We start from the raw sequence: 20,675 nt of genomic DNA on the forward strand, positions 1-20,675 counted from the left end.
AAACACCGCAGGCCAAGGCATTTCAAGAACTCAAACGACGCATGCAGTCGCCGCCGGTACTTGCACACTTCGACGAGGACGCCGATACCGAAATCCACACTGACACCAGTAGCCTAGGCCTCGGTGCCGTCCTAGTCCAGAGGAAAGAAGGACTTGAACGGGTGATATCGTATGCTAGCCGGTCGCTATCAAAAGCGGAAGGCAACTATTCTACGACGGAAAAGGAATGCCTCGCCATCATTTGGGCTGCAGCTAAATTCCGCCCTTATCTCTATGGCAGGCCATTCAAAGTCGTCAGTGACCATCACGCATTGTGTTGGCTAGCTAACTTAAAGGACCCTTCAGGATGGCTGGCGCGGTGGAGCCTCAGACTACAAGAATATGACGTCACGGTAATATACAAGTCCGGAAGAAAACACTCCGACGCCGACTGCTTATCGCGCGCCCCCATCGATCCCCCGCCGCAAGACGACGAGGACGACGACGCCTTCCTTGGGATAATAAGCGCGGAAGACTTCACTAAACAGCAACGAGCCGACTCGGAGCTAAAAGGCCTCGTCGAGTATTTGGAAGGGAACACCGACGTTGTCCCTAGGGCATTTAGGCGCGGGTTATCTTCGTTCACGCTACAAAACAACCTGCTCGTGAAGAACTTCTCACCAGTCCACGCCAGCTACCTTCTTGTTGTACCGTCAGCGCTGCGTCCAGAAATACTGCACGCCCTACACGACGATCCAACCGCGGGGCACCTCGGATTCTCCCGGACGCTGTCGAGAATACAGGAAAGGTATTACTGGCCGCGTCTGACCGCCGACGTCGCCCGTTACGTCAAGACATGCTGAGACTGTCAACGACGCAAGACACCACCAACAAGGCCAGCAGGATTACTACAGCCGATCGAACCTCCTCGCCGACCATTCCAGCAGATTGGGATGGATTTGTTGGGGCCGTTTCCGATATTCACATCCGGGAATAAGTGGATCGTCGTGGCGACGGACAATCTCACCCGTTTTGCTGAAACTAAAGCTCTACCAAAAGGCAGCGCAGCCGAAGTGGCGAAATTTTTCGTCGAGAACATCCTGCTGCGACATGGTGCCCCAGAAGTCCTCATCACCGACAGAGGAACGGCTTTTACAGCAGAGCTCACCCAAGCCATTCTGCAGTACAGCCAGACAAGCCACAGGAGGACAACTGCCTACCATCCGCAGACGAATGGTCTCACGGAGCGCCTGAACAAGACGCTTGCCGACATGCTAGCAATGTACGTCGACGTAGAACACAAGACGTGGGACGCGGTCCTGCCGTACGTAACCTTCGCGTACAACACGGCGGTGCAAGAAACAACACAGATCACACCGTTTAAGCTGGTTTACGGCAGGAACCCGACGACGACGCTTGACGCCATGCTGCCGCACGTAACTGAGGAAGAGAATGTTGACGTCGCTAGCTATCTCCACCGTGCCGAAGAGGCCCGACAGCTCGCCCGCTTGCGAATCAAGGGCCAGCAGAGGACCGACAGCCGACACTACAACCTCCGACGACGCTTCGTCGAGTACCAGCCTGGCGACCGTGTTTGGGTCTGGACCCCGATACGCCGACGAGGACTCAGTGAGAAACTACTCCGACGCTATTTCGGACCCTACAAGGTCATCCGACGTATTGGCGCTCTGGACTATGAGGTCGTGCCAGACGGCATTTCGCATTCACAGCGGCGCCGCGCACGATCTGAAGTGGTCCACGTGGTGCGCCTTAAACCCTTTTACGGACGCTGACGAACTTCGTCATTTTGGTTCGTTTCTTTGCTACGAGTGATTTTGTTTATTACCTTCGTTTGTTTGCAGCATCGGGTCGATGCTTTTTAAGAGGGGGGTATTGACACGTGTACTTATCTTTATCGGGCGACCACGTTTCGCTGCTTAACAACTGTAATCGCACAGCGAGGGACGCATCCGACGTTTCTGGAAAGTTATCGATACTTCTACCCGGCTGTCTGTTGTCGCCAAACCTTGTGTTATCTGATTTCATCGCGTAACGCGAATAGTGTAGAACTTTGTGGAAGGCACGCGGGTCCAATCGATTAGTCTGAAACATTCGACGACTGCTCTATAAAAGCCGACGCGCTTGACCCGCTGATCAGATTTTCGACGATCGCCGAGCGTGTTCGCCGCTATCGTTGTGCTATAAGTGTAGCCTGTTTTGTGGGCACAGGTTCGCCCAATAAAAGTTAGTTTTGTCGTTCACAGTATTGCTACTGTGTTATTCAACGTCACCACCACGTGACAATATCACTGTTGCAATTAGGTACCGCAATCAATGCTTCACCTTTTGGGTGAAACTGCAGCTTTGTTTGTTTCTTTTTCTTGGTCTCCTGTTTCATGATAGGGCCCCTCAGTTCCCTTTCTTCTCGTTCATTCCATTAACAGGGTCTCAAATCCGGCAACATTGATGCCTTCAGATAGCATGTGCGAATTTACTAACCAGTTGCCGTCACCCAAATAGATTGCATACTCACGACAACTGCAGCAGAAAGGGTGCTCCACATCCGCTGCCTAAGTTTGTGAGTCGTGGCAGGGGTTAACACTCCCAGGATTAGTTCTAGTAGTAAAACATAAATACCCCAGAAAGTGGATGAGAGATCAGTGCCGTGGTAGCTCAAATGGTAAGAGCAACGCAAGCGTAATGTGAAGACGTGGGTTCATATCCCCACCTGATTTATCACTTCCTTAATTCAATTAGTAAGTACAGGTAATTTCCGTTATGTTGTCCTTGGTGTTTTTGTTGGCTTCTTATAATTAATAAATATCAGGCCCCTCGGTTGCCTTTTCTCTCGTAATTAGGTTTTGTCGCAATTTACTTGATGTATAGTAATTGTAACACTGTATTGCATTGTGTTTTACAATATTTATATTAAACCCATTTTCACTGTACATGCCCTCCATGCTTGTGAGATTAGCAGCACTATGTACATCTGGAATCACTTATTTCATTACTACTCCTGAAATGATGTTGAAATATTGAGGGATAATCGAGCGAAGCCTAAAAAGGTAAAATCCCCACTACTCACATGCGCTGTGCAGAGGCCTTCTGGCGTTCCTCCTCGAAGTAGTTTTGCTCTGCCACAGATGAGGTAGATGCAAGAGCAGCCTGGCGCATCCGCTGCCGTACCAAGTCAACTGCACTTTCAGGCTCGACAGGCCGCTTGAACTCGCCTACCGCAGGCACTGAGCTCAAGCTAGCATCATCTGTCAGGTCATGGCTGCTCTTGCTGCGCCCTTTGTTATCCTGCACAACACAATACTACACATGAGCACTAGTTCTATGCACTACCGTACTTGTTTCCTGTGCCACCTCAAACTCTGCTACTACGCTGCACTTGATAACTTTTGTGCAGCTAAATTTTCTGGACAAATGCCGAATAAGTGTTTAATCACATTGTTGCTGTCGTAGTGCCAGAGATGGCATATATATATATATATATATATATATATATATATATATATATATATATATATATATATATATATATATATATATATATATATAATGTGTGTGTGTGTGTGACGAACCAAAAAATAGTACGGTACGGCGCTATAGTCGGGCGACCATGTTTGTCTCCATCCACAACCTCCTGCTCGCATCACACAAGTCGACAGGATCCAGAGAGCACAGCTCCATCACTGACACCGACCAGCCTCATGACCACATCACTGCAAGCCTCATCGGCTACCGCGGTATCCTCATCAGGATCAGCGGACGATGGACCCGTGGAAGATTGCTTTTGCCTCTTTGAGTTCCACGTGTTCACTGCATCATGGTCGCAACAGGATATGGTAAAAATTTTCAATGATTAAGTCACTGGTAAGGCATTTTGCTTCTACTTCACGCACATACTTGAAACCGATGAATCATGGAACATAATCAAAGACGAAATGATCAGCTAATTTAAAGTTTATGACCCCTCCATTATACACGAGCAGCAGACATTTCAAATGGCTCACCGCAGTCCAACACAGTTTTTACGTAGCGATCATCAGCATTCCGAAACAAAGCCCCATTTTAGCAGATCCTCGGCGAATTTTCCTTGCCACGATTTTCCCACGAAGAGGACGCACAATTGCATGTGTAGCACAAACATGACATTCCCAATAAAAGAAAAGCCACTGTGCACCAAATGATCCGCATGCCTATTCGTTCCTTCGAAACCCAACATTGAAGCAGGTTTGACCGCCGCACATCAGTCAACAATATGTACGTCTTCAGCAAGCTGCAGTGCCGATGCCCTTTCCTTGGCCTTTCTTTGATGACCTTTCTTTGAGAGAACATGATCGAGCCACATCCGCTGCGACATCCTCCAGCACTCAATACCCAGGAATTCGAAACAGCATGGACACAAACTTCTATATCAGCAACATGAATCGAGAAAATATCGCAACAGTCAGTTGTTCTCGTGAAACGAAGCCAAATTGCTTACTGCAAAGACGAAACCAGAATATAAGTACCAGTACCAACACATGTAACTTTAAAGGTGAAGACAACTTGGAGCAACGTACACATAGAGATCAAGGTGCTCCGTAACTCTCAAGCCTTCTTCTGCGTACTACACGTCAACAAGCCACTGCCACTTCAGGAGCTTCGCACGTGCCGAGCAGCATCGCACACTGTCAAATGATAAAAGCGTTCATTCCGAATGACGTCGCAGGAGTCTTGGAAGAGTCTTTTGAGAAGCCTGGCATACTGTACTCGCCACCAGACAAGTCTTGCAAGAAGGAGCAGTATGCAAGCTACACATCATCTCTGTGTCAATTTGCTCAAGCAGTCAAAGGCATATTCCAATAGAGAAGCTACATCAACAACTGTCGCAACAACCTCACAAAGATCAATATTAACAACATCAAGAACAGTTGCAACGAGGAAAACATCAGTGCACAAGTCAACTAAACCCACGGCTGACTCAACAAACATGATGTTTCGCGAGAAGGAAACATCGTCGAGTGCACCTTCAGCACCACCTACCAGGACTGCTCCCACCGCAAGGATTCCTGCGACAACACTGTGCATGACGACGAAAACAGCATGGGCACTTCCATGGCATACCGGACAAACTAAGATTTTGCCTCCACTACTCAGACCACCGAATGTTCGGGCAGGAGATTCCGCGTGTCCACAGAACGCGAAGAGTGAGCCGACGCCTACTACATCCGAGTACCCACAGCTTCCATGTGTCCAAACCTTCCTTCATTGGGGCATGCATATGTCGTCTGGGAGTGCAACAGCCAGCCTCGGCCCCCTGAGCTCGGCTGGACGTCACCGGACTGCCTGACTGACATCGTTCATGTGAGAAGTATGATGGTATCATTGGCCCCTGTAGCTACGACTCTCTCAGGGGGAGGAGGAAGCGTGTGACGAACCACACAATAGTATGGTACAGTGCAATAGTGGAGAAAGAGGTAGACGAGAAATAAAGGCAGTGTTCGGGTGACCATGTTTGCCTCCGTCTGTAACCTTCTGCTCGCGCGCGCGCGCGCACGCACGCACGCACGCACGCACGCACGCACGCACGCACTCACTCACTCACTCACTCACTCACTCACTCACACACACACACACACGCACGCACGCACGCACACACGCACGCACACACACACACACACACACACACACACACACACACACACACACAGGAGCCAACGGAGGCAGGTAACGCAGGAGACATCCCGGTGGTGTGAAGCTCGGTTTATTGCAGACCTCGTCTTCCTCTTTCACCACTATTGCACCGCACCGTCCTTGCGGTTCGTCACACGCTTCTCTCTCCCCCCGAGAGAGTCATAGGTGTAAGGGTGGGTGATATCGTCTTAATCTCCCCACATGAACGATGTCAGTCTGCCGAGTAGGGTCACGCTGCAGTCGATCTCATAATTTACAGCAGATATTTTGTGCATAATCGTATAAGGTCCTTCCATTATTGCACTGAGTTTAACGCGGTTGGGAGGCCAGGATGTCTCATACAGAACACAGTCCCCCACTTGAAGCTCTGAGGGAAGAAATTTCTTGTCATATATGATTTTGTTTTTCTTGTGATATGCCAGGGAATTGCGGGCCATGTTTGCGCGAGTTTCCTGCAGGTTCTCAGTAACGTTGGAGAGGAGCTGGGGGTAAGATGGTGCGCCATACATAAGGAAGCAGGGTGGGCAGTCCGTGACCTTGTCGGGTTTTGCTGTACTCGTCGAGAACGTCAGAGAGGAGGTGCGTCCATGGTTTTCAGGGTTCATCGTAGACCTTGCAGCGGAGACGAGTGACTCTGGACTGATTAGTGCGCTTATTTAAGCCATTACACTGCGGGCGTTGTGAGCTTATATAAAACGGATGAATGTTGTTGCATTTGAGGAATTGCTTGAATTTATCAGCGATGAATCCTGTGCCACAGTCAGAAAGGAACTTCCAAGGCTTTCCAGCAATGAAGATACTCTTTAGACAGAAAATGTAGGCGTTGCAGGTCTCATTACATGTATTATGTGTGCGGTTATGTGGTGGTTATGTTTGTGCAAAAGCCCATACATAACTGGTGGCATGGTCAACGGCCAAGTGGATGAATCTCTTGGAGGAACCTAAGTTGGCAAAACCTCCGATAGTGTTCGTGGCCAGAAGATTAAATGGTTGCTCTGCGGGTGGTAACGATTCCAAGGAACCAAAACATTTGGTTTTCGTATTCTTGCAGCGCTGGCAAGTATTGCAGTGTCGAACGTATTCGGAAACATCGGTGACGATGTCAGGCTAATAATATTGTGAAGAGAGAAGTCGCAATGTCTTCTCTACTCTGACATGACCGAAAGCACCATGAGCTTTCTGAAGAAGGGAAGACTGGAGAGCGAAAGGAATGTAGAATTTTCGTATCCTCTGCGCATCACTATGGTCATCCCATTCTCAATGGTATGCTTGCAAGGCGGTTTGTTGTGGTGGTGCTCTCGTAGTTGTTCAGCAGATAGGAGCTGAATGATAGCGTTTCTAGACACTGCATCGGCTTCGATGTTGTTAATGCCCTTTTGGTGCTTGATGTTTACGGCGTACATGGTCAGCTTCAAGGACCATCGGAACAGGTGGCCTCGAGGATTTTTGATGTTTTTAAGCCACTGCAATGCCACGTGATCGGTGATCACAGTGAAAGGTTTTCCATGTAGATAACAATGCCATTTATGGATAGAATCAATAATTGCTAAACATTCAAGTTCTGTGAAGGCGTAATTCCTTTCAGGTTTTAGCAGCTTGCGTGAATAGTATGCAACTGGATGCTCTTGACCTTCATCATCAGCATGCTTCAAGATGGCGCCAACACCTTTATTGGATACATCGCAGTAGAGCACCCAAGATTTGGTGGTATCGTATATGGCAAGAATGGGCTCTACCGTTACACATTTCGTAAGCTGAGTAAAAGCCAGTTCACAGTCAGGGTCTCAGTTCCAGGTGGTCTCTTTGCCGAGTAGGCGTGTCAGTGGATCAACAATTTCACTGAAGCAGGCGATGTATCAACAGTAAACATTGACGGTGCCAAGAAGACGCTTTAACTCTTTAGGGCGCGATAGCGTGGGAAACCGCAGGATTGCCTCCATTTTGCTTTGCTTCAAAGTGACTGTGCCATTTGAAACTTGTGTCCCAGGTACACAAAGGATGTTTGTGCAAACCGACATTTCTTCAATTTCAGTTTAATGCACACATTTCGAAAAGCATTTAGAGTGGCATCTAGATGCTTCAAATGGTCTGGGAAAGTGTCAGAATAGGCGACAATGTGATCAAAGTAGTTTGTGATGTGCGTCAAGTGGTGTTTGGTCAAGACGGACTTGACAGCTCATTCGAAAGTGGCTGGAGTGTTCCGGAGACTAAAAGGCATGACAAGCCATTCATAGTGTCTGGTACGTGTGACAAAGGCCGTTTTCGGAACGTCTGCCAGATGTATCCTCACGGGCCAGTAACCTGACATTATGTCTAACGTCGAGAATTACGTTGATTTCCCGAGATAGTCAAGAATGTCGTCGATGCGAGGGATGAGTTGATAGTTGGGCACTGCGTTTAGCTTGCGGTAATCTGCGCAGAGACACGTGCGTCCTTCTCCTTTTTTCTCGGCCAGAAGCGCTGGTGCAGCGTATGGTCATGTACACAGTCATATTGTTAAAAATTAAATTATGGGGTTTTATGTGCCAAAACCACTTTCTGATTATGAGGCACGCCATAGTGGAGGACTCCGGAAATTTCGACCACCTGGGGTTCTTTAACGTGCACCTAAATCTAAGTACACGGGTGTTCTCGCATTTCGCCTCCATCCAAATGCGGCCACCATGGCCAGGATTCGATCCCGCGACCTTGTGCTGAGCAGCCTAACACCATAGCCACTGAGCAAGTCATATTGTTACGTAGGAAGATGCAGACAAAAAGCTATATACAAGTATATTTACAAGGGAATATGCCGCACTTGGCCAAAAAAAATTAAATTATGAGGTTTTACGTGCCAAAACCACTTTCTGATTATGAGGCACGCCATAGTGGAGGACTCCGGAAATTTCGACCACCTGGGGTTCTTTAACGTGCACCTAAATCTAAATACACGAGTGTTTTCGCATTTCGCCCCCATCGAAATGCGGCCGCCGTGGCCGGGATTCGATCCCGCGGCCTCGTGCTCAGCACCCCAACACCATAGCCACTGAGCAACCACGGCGGCTCGCACTTGGCCAAGAGGCAACAGCCCGCACTAGCCTCTAATCCTCGTCGTCGTCTTCTCACTGTTCGCCTCTTTGTCATTGTAAACACTGTTCCTTAGCACTACCCCCGTCGGCAAAAGAGCCGTCCCGGAGCGACTAAAGGTCGGACTCGGAAGCAGTGTAGTAGGCCTTGAGCCTACTGACGTGCACGACGTCACTAGAGGCCAGAGTAGAAGACGAGGTTGAGCTCACAGGAGCAATTTCGTACGTCACAGGCGTCACCTGGCGCAGCACGCGGCAGAGCCCTGTGTATCGCGAAAGGAGCTTTTCTGAAAGTCCGACGTGACGAGAGGGCGACCACAGGAGCACGAGCACATCAGGCGAAAACTGCACGTCACGGTGGCGGGTGTTGTACTGACGCTGCTGAGTGGTTTGCGAGTCCGTCAGTCGAGCACGGGCAAGCTGGCGTGCGTGGTCGGCGAGGGCAATGGCGTCGCGCGCATACTCGCTTGTTGAGATCGCAGCAGGAGGAAGTACCGTGTCAAGGGGCAAGGTCGGTTCGCGACCGTAGAGTAGATAAAATGGAGAAAATCCGGCGGTGTCGTGCCGGGAAGAATTGTACGCAAATGTGACGTAAGGAAGGGCAATGTCCCAGTCGTGGAGGTCCTTGGAAACTTACTTGGAGAGCATATCTGTAAGAGTACAGTTTAACCGCTCTGTCAGGCCATTGGTTTGACGATGGTATGAGGTAGTCAGATTGTGTTGAGTGGAGCAGGAATGCACAATGTCGGCGATAACTTTCGAGAGGAAGTTACGACCATGGTCAGTAAGCAGCTGTCTCGGGGCGCCATGAAGTAACATAATGTCACGCAAGAAAAAGTCCGCGACGTCAGTGGCGCAACTGGTAGGGAGAGCCCGTGTGATAGCATATCGAGTGGCGTAATCAGTTGCGACGGCTACCCATTTGTTCCCAGAGGATGACGTAGGAAAGGGACCGAGGAGTTCTAATCCAACACGAAAGAACGGTTCCACAGGGACGGTGATCGGCTGGAGATGACCGGCAGGTAGCACCTGAGGTGTTTTCCGACGCTGGCAGGGATCACAGTCAGCAACATAGAGTCGGGTGGAGCGAGCGAGACCAAGCCAATAGAAGTGGCGGCGGACGCGGTCGTACGTGCTGGTTACCCCAAGATGTCCCACAGTGGGTGCATCATGCATCTCAAAGAGCACAGTCTGCCGTAGATGTTTTGGCATGACAAGAAGATTAGATCCGTCAGGGAGGAAGTTCCTTCGGTACAGAATGCGCCCTGGAGAACATAGCGGCGAACGGACGCGTCGGTAGGTGTAGAGCGCAGACGCTCGATGAGTGCTCGCAGTGGTAGGTCTCGGTACTGCTCATCGGCGATGTTAGCGAAGGCAGACACAGAGAAAATGCCGTTGGCGGTACTACTGTCGGCGTCGTCAGGCTCGTCTACCGGGTAACGAGACAGGCAGTCAGCGTCCTTGTGTAGTCGGCCAGATTTGTAGGTGACAGTATATGAATATTCTTGGAGGCGTAACGCCCAGCGACCAAGTCTTCCTGTAGGATCTTTCAGTGAGCATAACCAGCAAAGCGCGTGATGTTCTGTGACAACGGAAAAGGGTCGGCCATATAAGTATGGGCGGAACTTCGCAACCACCAAAACTAGGGCCAGACACTAACGCTCAGTGATGGAATAGTTACGTTCCGAGGGTGAGAGGAGCCTGCTGGCGTAAGCGATAACACGGCCGTTGCCATGCTGGTGTTGGGCCAGTACTGCGCCAATTCCGTGACCACTGGCATCAGTACAGACTTCGGTAGGTGAAGAAGGATCGAAATGGGCCAGAACGGGAGGCGTTGTGAGAAGGTCGATTAGATGTGAGAATGCAGTGGTCTTGTTATCGCCCCACTGGAAAAGGGCATCATTTTTGAAACGCTCGTTTAGTGGTCGTGCTATGGCCGAAAAATTTTTCACGAAACAGCGGAAATACGAAGAAAGAGAGAAAGAGAAACAAGTTTATTTGCCACTGCAGGGTAGGAAGTTAGGGCAGGTAGGCCTAGTGTGGCTCCCAGGTGGGGGTAACGTCCTGGGCCCACGAGACAAGTGCGAGTTGCATTTTCTTGTCTGCTCTTGTCAGCAGCTGGTTCCAACCCTCCTCGGAGGGAGCTGGCAGTAATGATTGTGGGGGAGGGTTACCCTCGCATCCCCAGAGAATGTGTGCCCGAGTGGCAAACACTCCATGGTCGCACTTAGTACAGATGGGGTCGTAATCCCCTCCAGTGATTAAATAAAGCCTAGAATGACTGAGAATTGAATTGGTCTGCAGTCTGCGAAGCATGGTGGCTTGCGCTCGTTCGAGGTCGGGGTGGGGAGGTGAGTACACGCGTCTTGTCTCCTTGTAGAAGTTGGTAACGTCAGCATAGCATTTGGGGGCCTCTGCGAGCGCATCTGGGTTCAAGGGGCTGGCCTCCCGATTAGTTAGGCCTCGGGCTAAACGGTCGACCCCTTCGTTCCCAGAGTTCCCCACGTGTGCAGGTACCCACACTAAACTTACAGCTGTGTCGAGAGCGCAACCGCGGAGGATGTGTGCGGCGGAGAGACAGAGTGAGTTTTTTGAGAAATTTTGGATGGCTTGTTTAGAGTCACTGAGAACCGTGCTTGTGCGGGGATCCGCGATGGCTAGCGCGATTGCGACCTCTTTGGCAGCGGTGGAGGAGTGTGTGCGCACTGTAGCAGCATTGATTGGTTATGGTTATGGTTATGGATTGAGTTATGGTTGGCGTCGCTACGCAGGCTACGTATGTGTTAGTCGCATTTCGCCGCGTCCACGTGCATAGCATGTTCGTCGGCGGAGTAGGTGACGTCTAAGGCTTGTGCCTTCAGTTGGCGGCGCCTATCGTGACGGCCGGGTAGCATATTCTTGGCCATGGGTTTGATGACCAGCCGACTGAAGACTCCAGTTGGGAGGGGAGCAGTGGGGTGGATGTCACCTGTAGGGTTGATGTTAAGATGATTAAGAATGTAACGACCATGTTCGGTGCGAGAAAGACGGTGTATCTGTGCAGTCTTGTGTGCCTCTATCAGCTCTGTGAGGGTGTTGTATACTCCAAGCTGGAGGAGACGGTGTGTGCTGACGGACTGGGGCAGTCCCTTTGCCGCCTTGTACGCCGAGCGGATGATGCTATTTACCACCTCTTCGTCTTTGCGGCGGAGGTGGTAATAAGGGTATGTGTAGACAATCCTACTAATGAGGTAGGCTTGTGTGAGGCGGCTGAGGTCGGTCTCCCGCATTTCCCTGCGGCGAGTGGCAATGCGGCGGATTAGGCTGTTGATTTGGTGGGCTGTGGTTCGGAGGCGTTGGATGGTTTCCGAGTTCTGCGTGTTGTTCTGCACCAGCATGCTTAACACGCGGATTGTCTGTACGGGGGCTATGGGGTGGGTGGCAGTGTGGAGCGTGATCGGCTCTTGAGGGTCGGGGATAGGTCGGCGAACACGTCTGTCTCGTATAACTAACAGTTCAGACTTGGTGGGCGAACAAACGAGACCGTTTGCCTGCACGTAAGTGTGGATGGTGTCGATTGCCTGTTGAAGTGAATCTTGTATCTCCCCATCCGAGCCAGAGTTTGTCCAGAGGGTAATATCGTCGGCGTATATTGAGTGCTTAATGTGGGGTATGGTGTCGAGAAGTGTGGGAAGGCCTCGCACAGTAATGTTGAATATTAACGGGGACAAAACAGCTCCCTGTGGTGTTCCTTGGGTGCCCATAATGACTTTGTCACTACAGAGGTCTCCAATGTGGAGTTCAGCAGTGCAGTTGTGAAGAAAGTTGGCAATATAGTTGTAGGTGCGAGTGCCTACATTCGTCTGCGAGAGATTGGTCAGTATAGAAGCGTGCGACACGTTGTCGAACGCTTTACTGACGTCGAGGCCGAGAAGGGTGCGTGTCGCCCGGATGGGACCCGGGTCGAGTATGTCATATTGTATCTGCCACATGATGTCTTGGGTAGAGAGTCCAGCCCGGAACCCAAACATGGTGGGGAGGGAGGAGATCCTCCTTGTCTGCGTGAGTGTGGAGTCTGTTCAGAACTAAGTGCTCCATAACCTTCCCCAGGCAAGACGTGAGCGAGATGGGCCGGAGGTTGCCCAGATCGAGTCGTTTGCCTGGTTTGGGTATGAAGATTACCTTGGCATGCTTCCAGGGGTCTGGAAGGCGACCTTCATGCCAGTGGTGGGTGAAAAGGTCCGCAAGTGCTGCGACCGACTAGTCGTCGAGGTTGCGGAGCATACTGTCGGTGATATAGTCATTGCCGGAAGCCGCGGTAGTCTTGATGCGGTTGAGAGCGGCGCGGACTTCCGACGCCATGATGTCTCTGTCCATGTCTGGGTTCTGGGAGCCTTTGTAATTTAAGGGGGTGGGAATGCCGGTGGAGGTGTTTAAGTATTTGTCTTTCAAGGTAGCGAGGAGTTCCTGGTTCGTGAATGGAAACATGTGTATGACGCAGTTGAGATTCTTGTGTGATGCAGACTTGGTGTGGGTCGGGTCAAGCAAGTGCTGGAGCAGAAACCATGTGTTCTTGCATCTCAACTGCCCGTCGAGTCGGTCGCAAGTCTGATGCCATTGTTCCTAAGTTTTGGGGTGCCATTGTTCCTAAGTAGGCTTCGATCTCTCATTGGAGTCGAGCGAGGCGGAGCTTGAGAAGGCGGTTGTGTCTGCTTAGGAGCCAGCGAGCGTGGAAGCTGCGCTGGGCCTCCCACATATGCATGAGTTTAGCATAAGCGTCAACGAGATATCAAGGACGGTAATCTGGCGACGGCCGAATTGGCACTTCGATACGTTGAGTTGCAGACCGGCTCGCCGAAAAATGTCCAGGACTGCTGAGAGGTGCTCAGGGAGCATAGCGAACGTTGGGGAGAATACTATAACGTCGTCCAAGTAGCACAGGCATGTGGATCATTTGAAACCGTGAAGAAGGGAGTCTATCATGCGTTCAAAAGTGGCAGGAGCGCTACATAGACCGAACGACATCACATTGAATTGATAAAGACCGTCTGGTGTTACAAAAGCTGTCTTCTCGTGGTCGAGATCGTCCACGGCAATCTGCCAGTAGCCGAAACAGAGGTCAATAGAAGAGAAGTAGCAAGCAACGTGGAGGCAATCAAGGGCCTCATCAATCCGAGGTAGGGGATACACATCCTTTTTGGTAACCCTGTTAAGGTGCCGATAATCCACGCAAAAGCGCCATGCGCCATCCTTCTTTTTTACCAGTACAACAGGTGACACCCATGGACTACATGATGGTTCAATAATGTTCTTGGCAAGCATTTTGCGAACTTCTGCGTGAATAACTCGACACTCAGCCGGTGACACTTGATACGGTCGGCGATGAATAGGAGGGGCATTGCCGGTATTAATGCGATGTTAAACAGCTGTAGTTTGGGCCAAAGGAAGATCGTTAAAGTAAAAAATATTGTGGTAGGAAAACAGAATGCGGTAGAACTCACGAGCGTGCTCGGACGGCATGTTGGGCGCAATCATTTTCCGTAAGTCCGCGATGGTACAAGTTGCCGACGGCGATGGTAGAGGAGGATCAGCTGAATTGTCGTCTACTGCAATAGATGCTACTGCGTGATCCTCGATTGAGCAAAGTTGGGCCAGAGACATCCCGCATGGCAGCACTTGTGTCGTCAAGCCAAAATTGACCACTGGCAGGCAGACGCAATTCGCCATGATCTGTATGAGGTACTGTGATCCTGTATGTAAGGAGGACGTCTTGCATAGGAGCCGCGATGTAGTGACCATCGGGCACTGGTGGGGATGACACTAAGCCAACGTAAGTCAGTGCCGAAAGTGGCAAGCGAACGAAGTCGAGGGAACTGAGGCGACTTGGGTGTGGTTCAGCGGAATCCAGAAGAGCAGGTCAAGGCAAAGAGTACTGGCGGAACAATCGATGAGAGCAGAATGTGCGGAGAGGAAGTCTAAGCCGAGGATCAGGTCGTGGGTACAGTGGGCAATGACTGAATAGCACGATAGTGGAGCGATCGGCGAAGGAGACGCGGGCGGCACACATACCAATTACGGGGGCTGTTCCACCATCAGCCACACGGATAGCAGGCGTCGTGGTAGGCATTAATATTTTCTTCAGGCGGTTGCAAAGGTCAGCGCTCATTAGCGACAAATGCGCCCCAGTGTCTATAAGAGCAGATACAGAAACACCATCAACTTGCACGTCAAGAAGGTTCAGATGAGTGGGCAACGCCACTAGAAGATGTGGTGGCGTATGGAGAAATGCAGCGTCACCTCGAGGCGCTGCATCATCTAGTTTTCCGGCTGGGAGCGGCGTCCGAAGGGAGTCGGCGAAAAGGAGCGGAGGGGCTGGGGAGAGCGAGATTGTCATCGTTGGGGCGAAGGTGAACGAGAATAGGGGTGGTTCGGCGCAGGAGAGTCAGTGGTGGCATTATCGGAGCGTGCGGCATAGGGACAAGAAGGGCCACCTGAGGGGCGAGAGTAGGCAGTATAAGCAGCCGGGTCGGGGAAGTCCAGCGACTTCGACAGTGCCGAGAAATGTGCCCGATGCGGTGGCAGTGAAAACAAATGGGCGTGTCGTCAGCAGTGTGCCATTGAGATGGATTGCGGAAACGTGGTGGGTAATAAGATGCCGGATGGGGCGGAATCGATGAAGCCGGATGGTTATCAGGGCGATGGGCCGAGTAGATGGTGTCAAGACCGATGTTTGCGAATTCCTGGCAAACTACTGCCTGGATCAAGGAAACCGTTACTGCAGGTGCGTTAGAGGGGCTGGAGTCAAAGGCAGCCGGATTGGCGGCCTCGATCTCACGCCGGACAATTCGAGTAACATCGCCAGTGTTGGTGGGATGAGGAGTGTCGGCACAGGAAGATGTCGCTGGGGTGTGGGGCAGACGGGCAAATTGCTGGTCAATACATCGGGTTTTAGTGAGTTCCAGGCGGCGGCACTCTTCTATAACTGAATCCACCGTCGCCACGTTGTTAAAAACAAGCAAGTTGAAGGCGTCATCAGCAATGCCTTTGAGGATGTGGGAGACCTTGTCGGACTCTGTCATGTGTATAACCACTTTCCGACTCAGAGCGAAGACGTCCTGAATGTACGTGACGTAGGGCTTCGTTGACGTCTGCACGTGGCCGGATAACGCCTTTTGTGCGGCAAGTTGGTGACTGTATGGGTTGCCGAACAAGTCTACGAGCTTATGCCTAAGCGATTCCCAACTGGTGAGCTCATCTTCATGCGTCCGAAACCAAACTTGAGGTGTGCCACCGAGGTAAAAGACTACGTTGGCGAGCATGATAGTATGGTCCCACCGGTTATTGCGGCTCATGTGTTCGTACAGGCTGATCCAGTCATCAATGTCTTCCCCATCTTTGCCCGAGAATATGCCAGGATCACGGGGAGTGGGGAGAGTGATGTAGGTCGTCGAAGTGGCAGCAGGTGTCGGAGCCGGCGGAGTCGAGTTGTCATCACCGGGAGCCATGAAGGGAAGGCTCGACGTACCATCCACTGCGAAGCTCCGTGACGAGGCACAGGGAATGTCCACCTCCACCAGATATGTTACGTAGGAAGACGCAGACAAAAAGCTATATGCAAGTATATTTACAAGGGAATACGCCACACTTCGCCAAGAGCACGGTGTAAGAATAATTTAGGTGTTGACACTGCGGCCGGCGCACCGTCCTGGTTGTGTTCGCCGCCGGCGCTGTTTCCGTTTCCCGGCGACAGGTGGCGCTAGTAGGTGGAGGCTCTCGGATTTGCGCTGCGTAGGTTATCGATGCTAAGCGTTGCTCGTTTGTCGAGCTCGATATCGGGGTATATAGAAAAGTATGCACAGGCATGAATACACCGGGATTCTGCAGTAACAAGACTGATTATCTAAATGAATATGCAACTGATTTCTCGACGTTTTTATTATAGATCTGGTATCTAGCATACGTTGAAGCCAGTGTATCAATCGTATTTTCTAGTTGCGCCCGCCAATGTTAGCTAATTAAAGCAAAAATAAATAAATTGTAGCCGGATTTTCGGGGAAATAGCGTAAGGACAGCTAGCCAAAATGCCGTTCCGAGCTTCGGTCGTCAACCCAGCAATCTTGCGCTGTGCGCTGGCGGTGCGGCTGCCGCCGCTGCTCATCTTCCTCTTTACAAAATAAACGTCCTCAAAGCACCTTGAACCATTGCACCTCTAGCTTACACATGTACTTGGTTACAAACTTCGCTCGACACGCGACCCCTACGCAGGCTTCTGCTCAGTGTTAAGGCGATGAAGCCGTGTGCAGTACAGCTTGATGAAGGGCATGTCACACGGCTAAATCCATCGCAACTCTCAAAGCAGTATATCTTGCGCTAGTTGCCCATGAATGGGCATAATTTTTCTATTCTACTCTGTCATTTCAAGAGAACAATGCGCGCTCTTATATTAGAAAAAAAAATGTCCGACCTGAAGTAGGTCTGGTGGTGTGTACAGTGCTCTTACATTTGTGTAGAATATTAGGAATGGCATGCTGAAAGGGGGGCTGAACATATAATTTATTCTGTTACAAAACTATACATTGCATGGCACAAACTGTTTAATACATACATTCACAAAAAATCTAACAAAATTAGTACATTCTGTAAACTTGGCAACACGATTCGGGATGAACAAAGTTTCGCAAGCTTTTTTTTTCTCTTGAGCTTGTTTTTTCAAGTTCATGGTTGCAGCTTTGCAGTGCTGCCTCATTCTCATGGTTAAGAAATAGTGCAGAATTTGTGCAATGACCTCTTCTTTGTGCTGAGCACATGGAAAAGTCAAGGTCTTTGTGTCAAGCACATGCTCCACCGTTTCCCAGTATACAGACTGACTGTCGGCATTTTTTGCAAAGTGCTCCTCAGCTACTCTCAACAGCTCAAAGAGATTCGCGTTGGGGTGCAACAGTCCACCCCTGCTCTTTGTGTTGGTCAGGGATGCTTCAGCAGAGCTGTTTTGCGGAATGGTAAAAGCAGACCGGCAACAATCGCACGTGGTGGCTTTCATCAACTTTCGGCTCAAGAATCCAACCACATAGTAAAGTATGCAGTCAACGACTTGCGCTGTATCCTTTCCGTTTACTGTGATAACATCCTCACATTCCCAGTCCTCAACAAGAATCAGTTTATCAAGCTTTTCTTTTAGCTGATCAATGAAGCCAGGCGAAGAGTTGCTTGCACTGCCTAGTTCGATCAGGGCTCTGAAGTCTGATGCGTCTAGTAATGGCTTCTCATCGACCACGCAGCAATTGCCAAACTTGGGAGGCCTCAGAAGGCTGTAAATGGACATTGTATTGTACAGTTGCATAAATGTTGGCATTGAAGGATGGTCATTCTGGCTTCCAGCAAGTCTTATCTTGCCAAAGAATCTTTCGATCGGATCTTGATTCATTTTATTTGTAAGAACGTATCTGAACTCGTACTGATGCAAAAGAACCTCACAAAGCTCTTTAGTTGATCTCAAGGTAACTCGGAGCCCTTCAGAAGTGCTTTTTGTCAGGAACATATCTTTCGTGATATTTCCACTCTGCAGCTCTTTTTCCCAGTTATCCAACCATTCTACCCCACGTGACAGAATGCCTAGGTCAGAGCCCTGCTTTGTGACACCTTCATGAGGAAACCGCTGGTTCAAGGCATCGAAAAGATTATTAAGAAACAATGTGAATTCTTGCGTGGCTTCAGTGTCTCCCAGACTGCGCACGCCACGGTTTCTGTAAAATTCAATACCTGCTGCCATCGAGCGACTGAACACTTGCGTGGCAAGCTTTACCCGCATCTTTTCACAGTTGCTTGGATAAATGTGGGAATGTGTTATTTTTGGACACACCTTCAAAGCTCCAACATTCGCTTGGTCTTCTTTATAAACTGCTGCATAGTCCTCCCACCTAATCCAACGTCCCTCCTTTTTCAGGTACCTTTGTTGCAAAAGACGGTTCCTGATGCATTTAAAGAGGTGTGGAGCATCAGAAAATGCAAAAACTTTTCGTGTGGGGTCGCTTGGATGTGTGAAGGAGTTCCGGCAGGCTTCTAGTGACCCACTTATACCCAGTGTTCGCCACATAGTCCTGTTTGTCGAAGCTCCATCACAAACAAACCCATGAATTTTTGCTCCAGCTTCCTCCATAAGTAAAATTGCCTGAAGGAGCAACTGTGCAAGAATAGTACCCCTCGTGGCACCTTTTGCTGCAAAAACACCTATTGGCTGAGCATAACTTTCACCAAAAGGGCAGAACATAAAAACAAGAGCATGGTCTGCAAGCTCGGTACTGTTTTCCGTCTCTGATGCCAGACCGACGTAGGTCATTGTCTTTGAGTTGACAGCCTTACTTTTACGGACTTGCATCTCATCAAAGATGATAATACCGTGCCGCTTGAAGTCATCTTTCTTTTCAAGTTTCTTTTTTAAGGCTATGAAGAACTTACTATCAAAGCCTGTTTTAAAGCCCACCAATGAGATGTAGCGGTGTATTGTTCGTACTGAAGGCAAGGCGAGAATTTCACTCTCCATCAAGAATCTGTATCCTCCAGGTGACCTAATATGGAGGAGAAGGCAGAGCAAGATCCAGTCATCTGAGTATCTTCTACCGTTTTTTGAGCGAGCTTTGCCTGCAGCTACACACTCTTTCAACACCAGCTTTTGCGCTTCAGGAAGGTTTGCTTCTCTGGAAAGGCGTTCGAGTGTTTCATTACTGATTTCTAGTAGTTTTGATTTGCAGTTAGCCAATTCTTGTTCAAGATTATGTTTTTGTTTTTGAAGCCGCACTTTTGACTTGTAGCAGGCAATCCTGGCGCGCCGCAACATTTCAATGCGTGTTTTTTTCGATGGACTGGCCGGAATGCGAATGTGTTTCAGTTGAGAATTCTTTTTCTTTCGTGCAGCATGAATACGAAGTACATCTTTTAACTTAGCACATGCATTGCAACTTGTACTCTCTGTCACTAGTAGGCAACGGTTGTGCCGCCAGGTTCCACATTTGTCAATATATGCGCACTCGGGGCGTATATTATTGTACATTTCACCACTGGGACCACCTGCACACACATGCATTTCATGAAAGACCCGTACTGCACACTCTATATCAGCTAGGGAATTCATGGGCAAACCAGAACTTATGGTCTGTACGTTAACAAAACGGCCATAAACAAAACATTTCACTGACAAGGAGTGAAAAAAGGCGCCTGGTTACTCTCTTTCGGCAATTCTAGCTCACTGAAAACAACAGATTTAACCCCAAATCTGTCAGAAACTTGGACTGCCCAGGCTTCACTTGGGAGTTTAAGGCTGGAAGCACAGCCTGACAGAGCGGAAATTGTCATTTGCTGTCCTCCGTCCTGGAGGAACAGGGACTCGGTGGGTCGCTGCTCTTGCGTTGGTCCATGACTTCTCTCTTGCTCCGTAGTTTTTTGAGATGAGGAAGAAACTTGTTGCTGAATGAAAAGAAATGATAGAATTAGGAATGTTTCTGCCGTCCGAACTAAGCCAAAGTTTCGTTTACGTCATCTATATTATGTCATTACTTCTCTTAACAAGTCGGTGTTATATGTTTCTTACTATTTTATTATTTCTTATTAATCTAAAATTTTCCTGTTACCAACCTCTTCTTTAACGCCTGAACGGCGCTGAAATTAAATAAATGAATGTGCACTTTCCGGATGGCACCTAATAGTGAGCAAAGCTTATGCGATTACTAGCACACTGTGCTCTTAGATGTCCAATGAGATCCTGGCTAATTAATTATAATCAAATAAATATACTGAAGGGAAGAAAACACGGCTGCAGCAACCGTATCGTATTTACGATAATTTCCGCTCAGTAGGTATTGTAGAACAATATCATGATTTGTTGCGCCTAGTGAGCTTAGGTGAAGCGGCTGGAGGAATGCCACCTGAATTTAAAACAGGAAATTACCTTTTCAGCTGTGTGACTAGGTGCGT

The 20,675-nt window shown here is 49.5% G+C and overlaps 1 protein-coding gene across 4 annotated transcripts in view; it reads right to left on the reverse strand.

The window, feature by feature from the left end:
* Window positions 1-20,675, reverse strand: part of LOC135916715 (spliceosome-associated protein CWC27 homolog) — a 315,399-nt gene that overhangs the window by 103,205 nt on the left and 191,519 nt on the right. For all 4 annotated transcript variants that reach the window (XM_065450158.2, XM_065450157.2, XM_065450159.2 and 1 more), the window contains one exon: window positions 3,065-3,282. In XM_065450158.2, coding sequence (XP_065306230.1) covers window positions 3,065-3,282 — 218 coding nt within the window. The remainder of the gene's footprint in view (window positions 1-3,064; window positions 3,283-20,675) is intronic.

This window comes from Dermacentor albipictus, chromosome 3 (assembly GCF_038994185.2).
Source record: "Dermacentor albipictus isolate Rhodes 1998 colony chromosome 3, USDA_Dalb.pri_finalv2, whole genome shotgun sequence".
Taxonomy (NCBI): Eukaryota; Metazoa; Arthropoda; class Arachnida; order Ixodida; family Ixodidae; genus Dermacentor; species Dermacentor albipictus.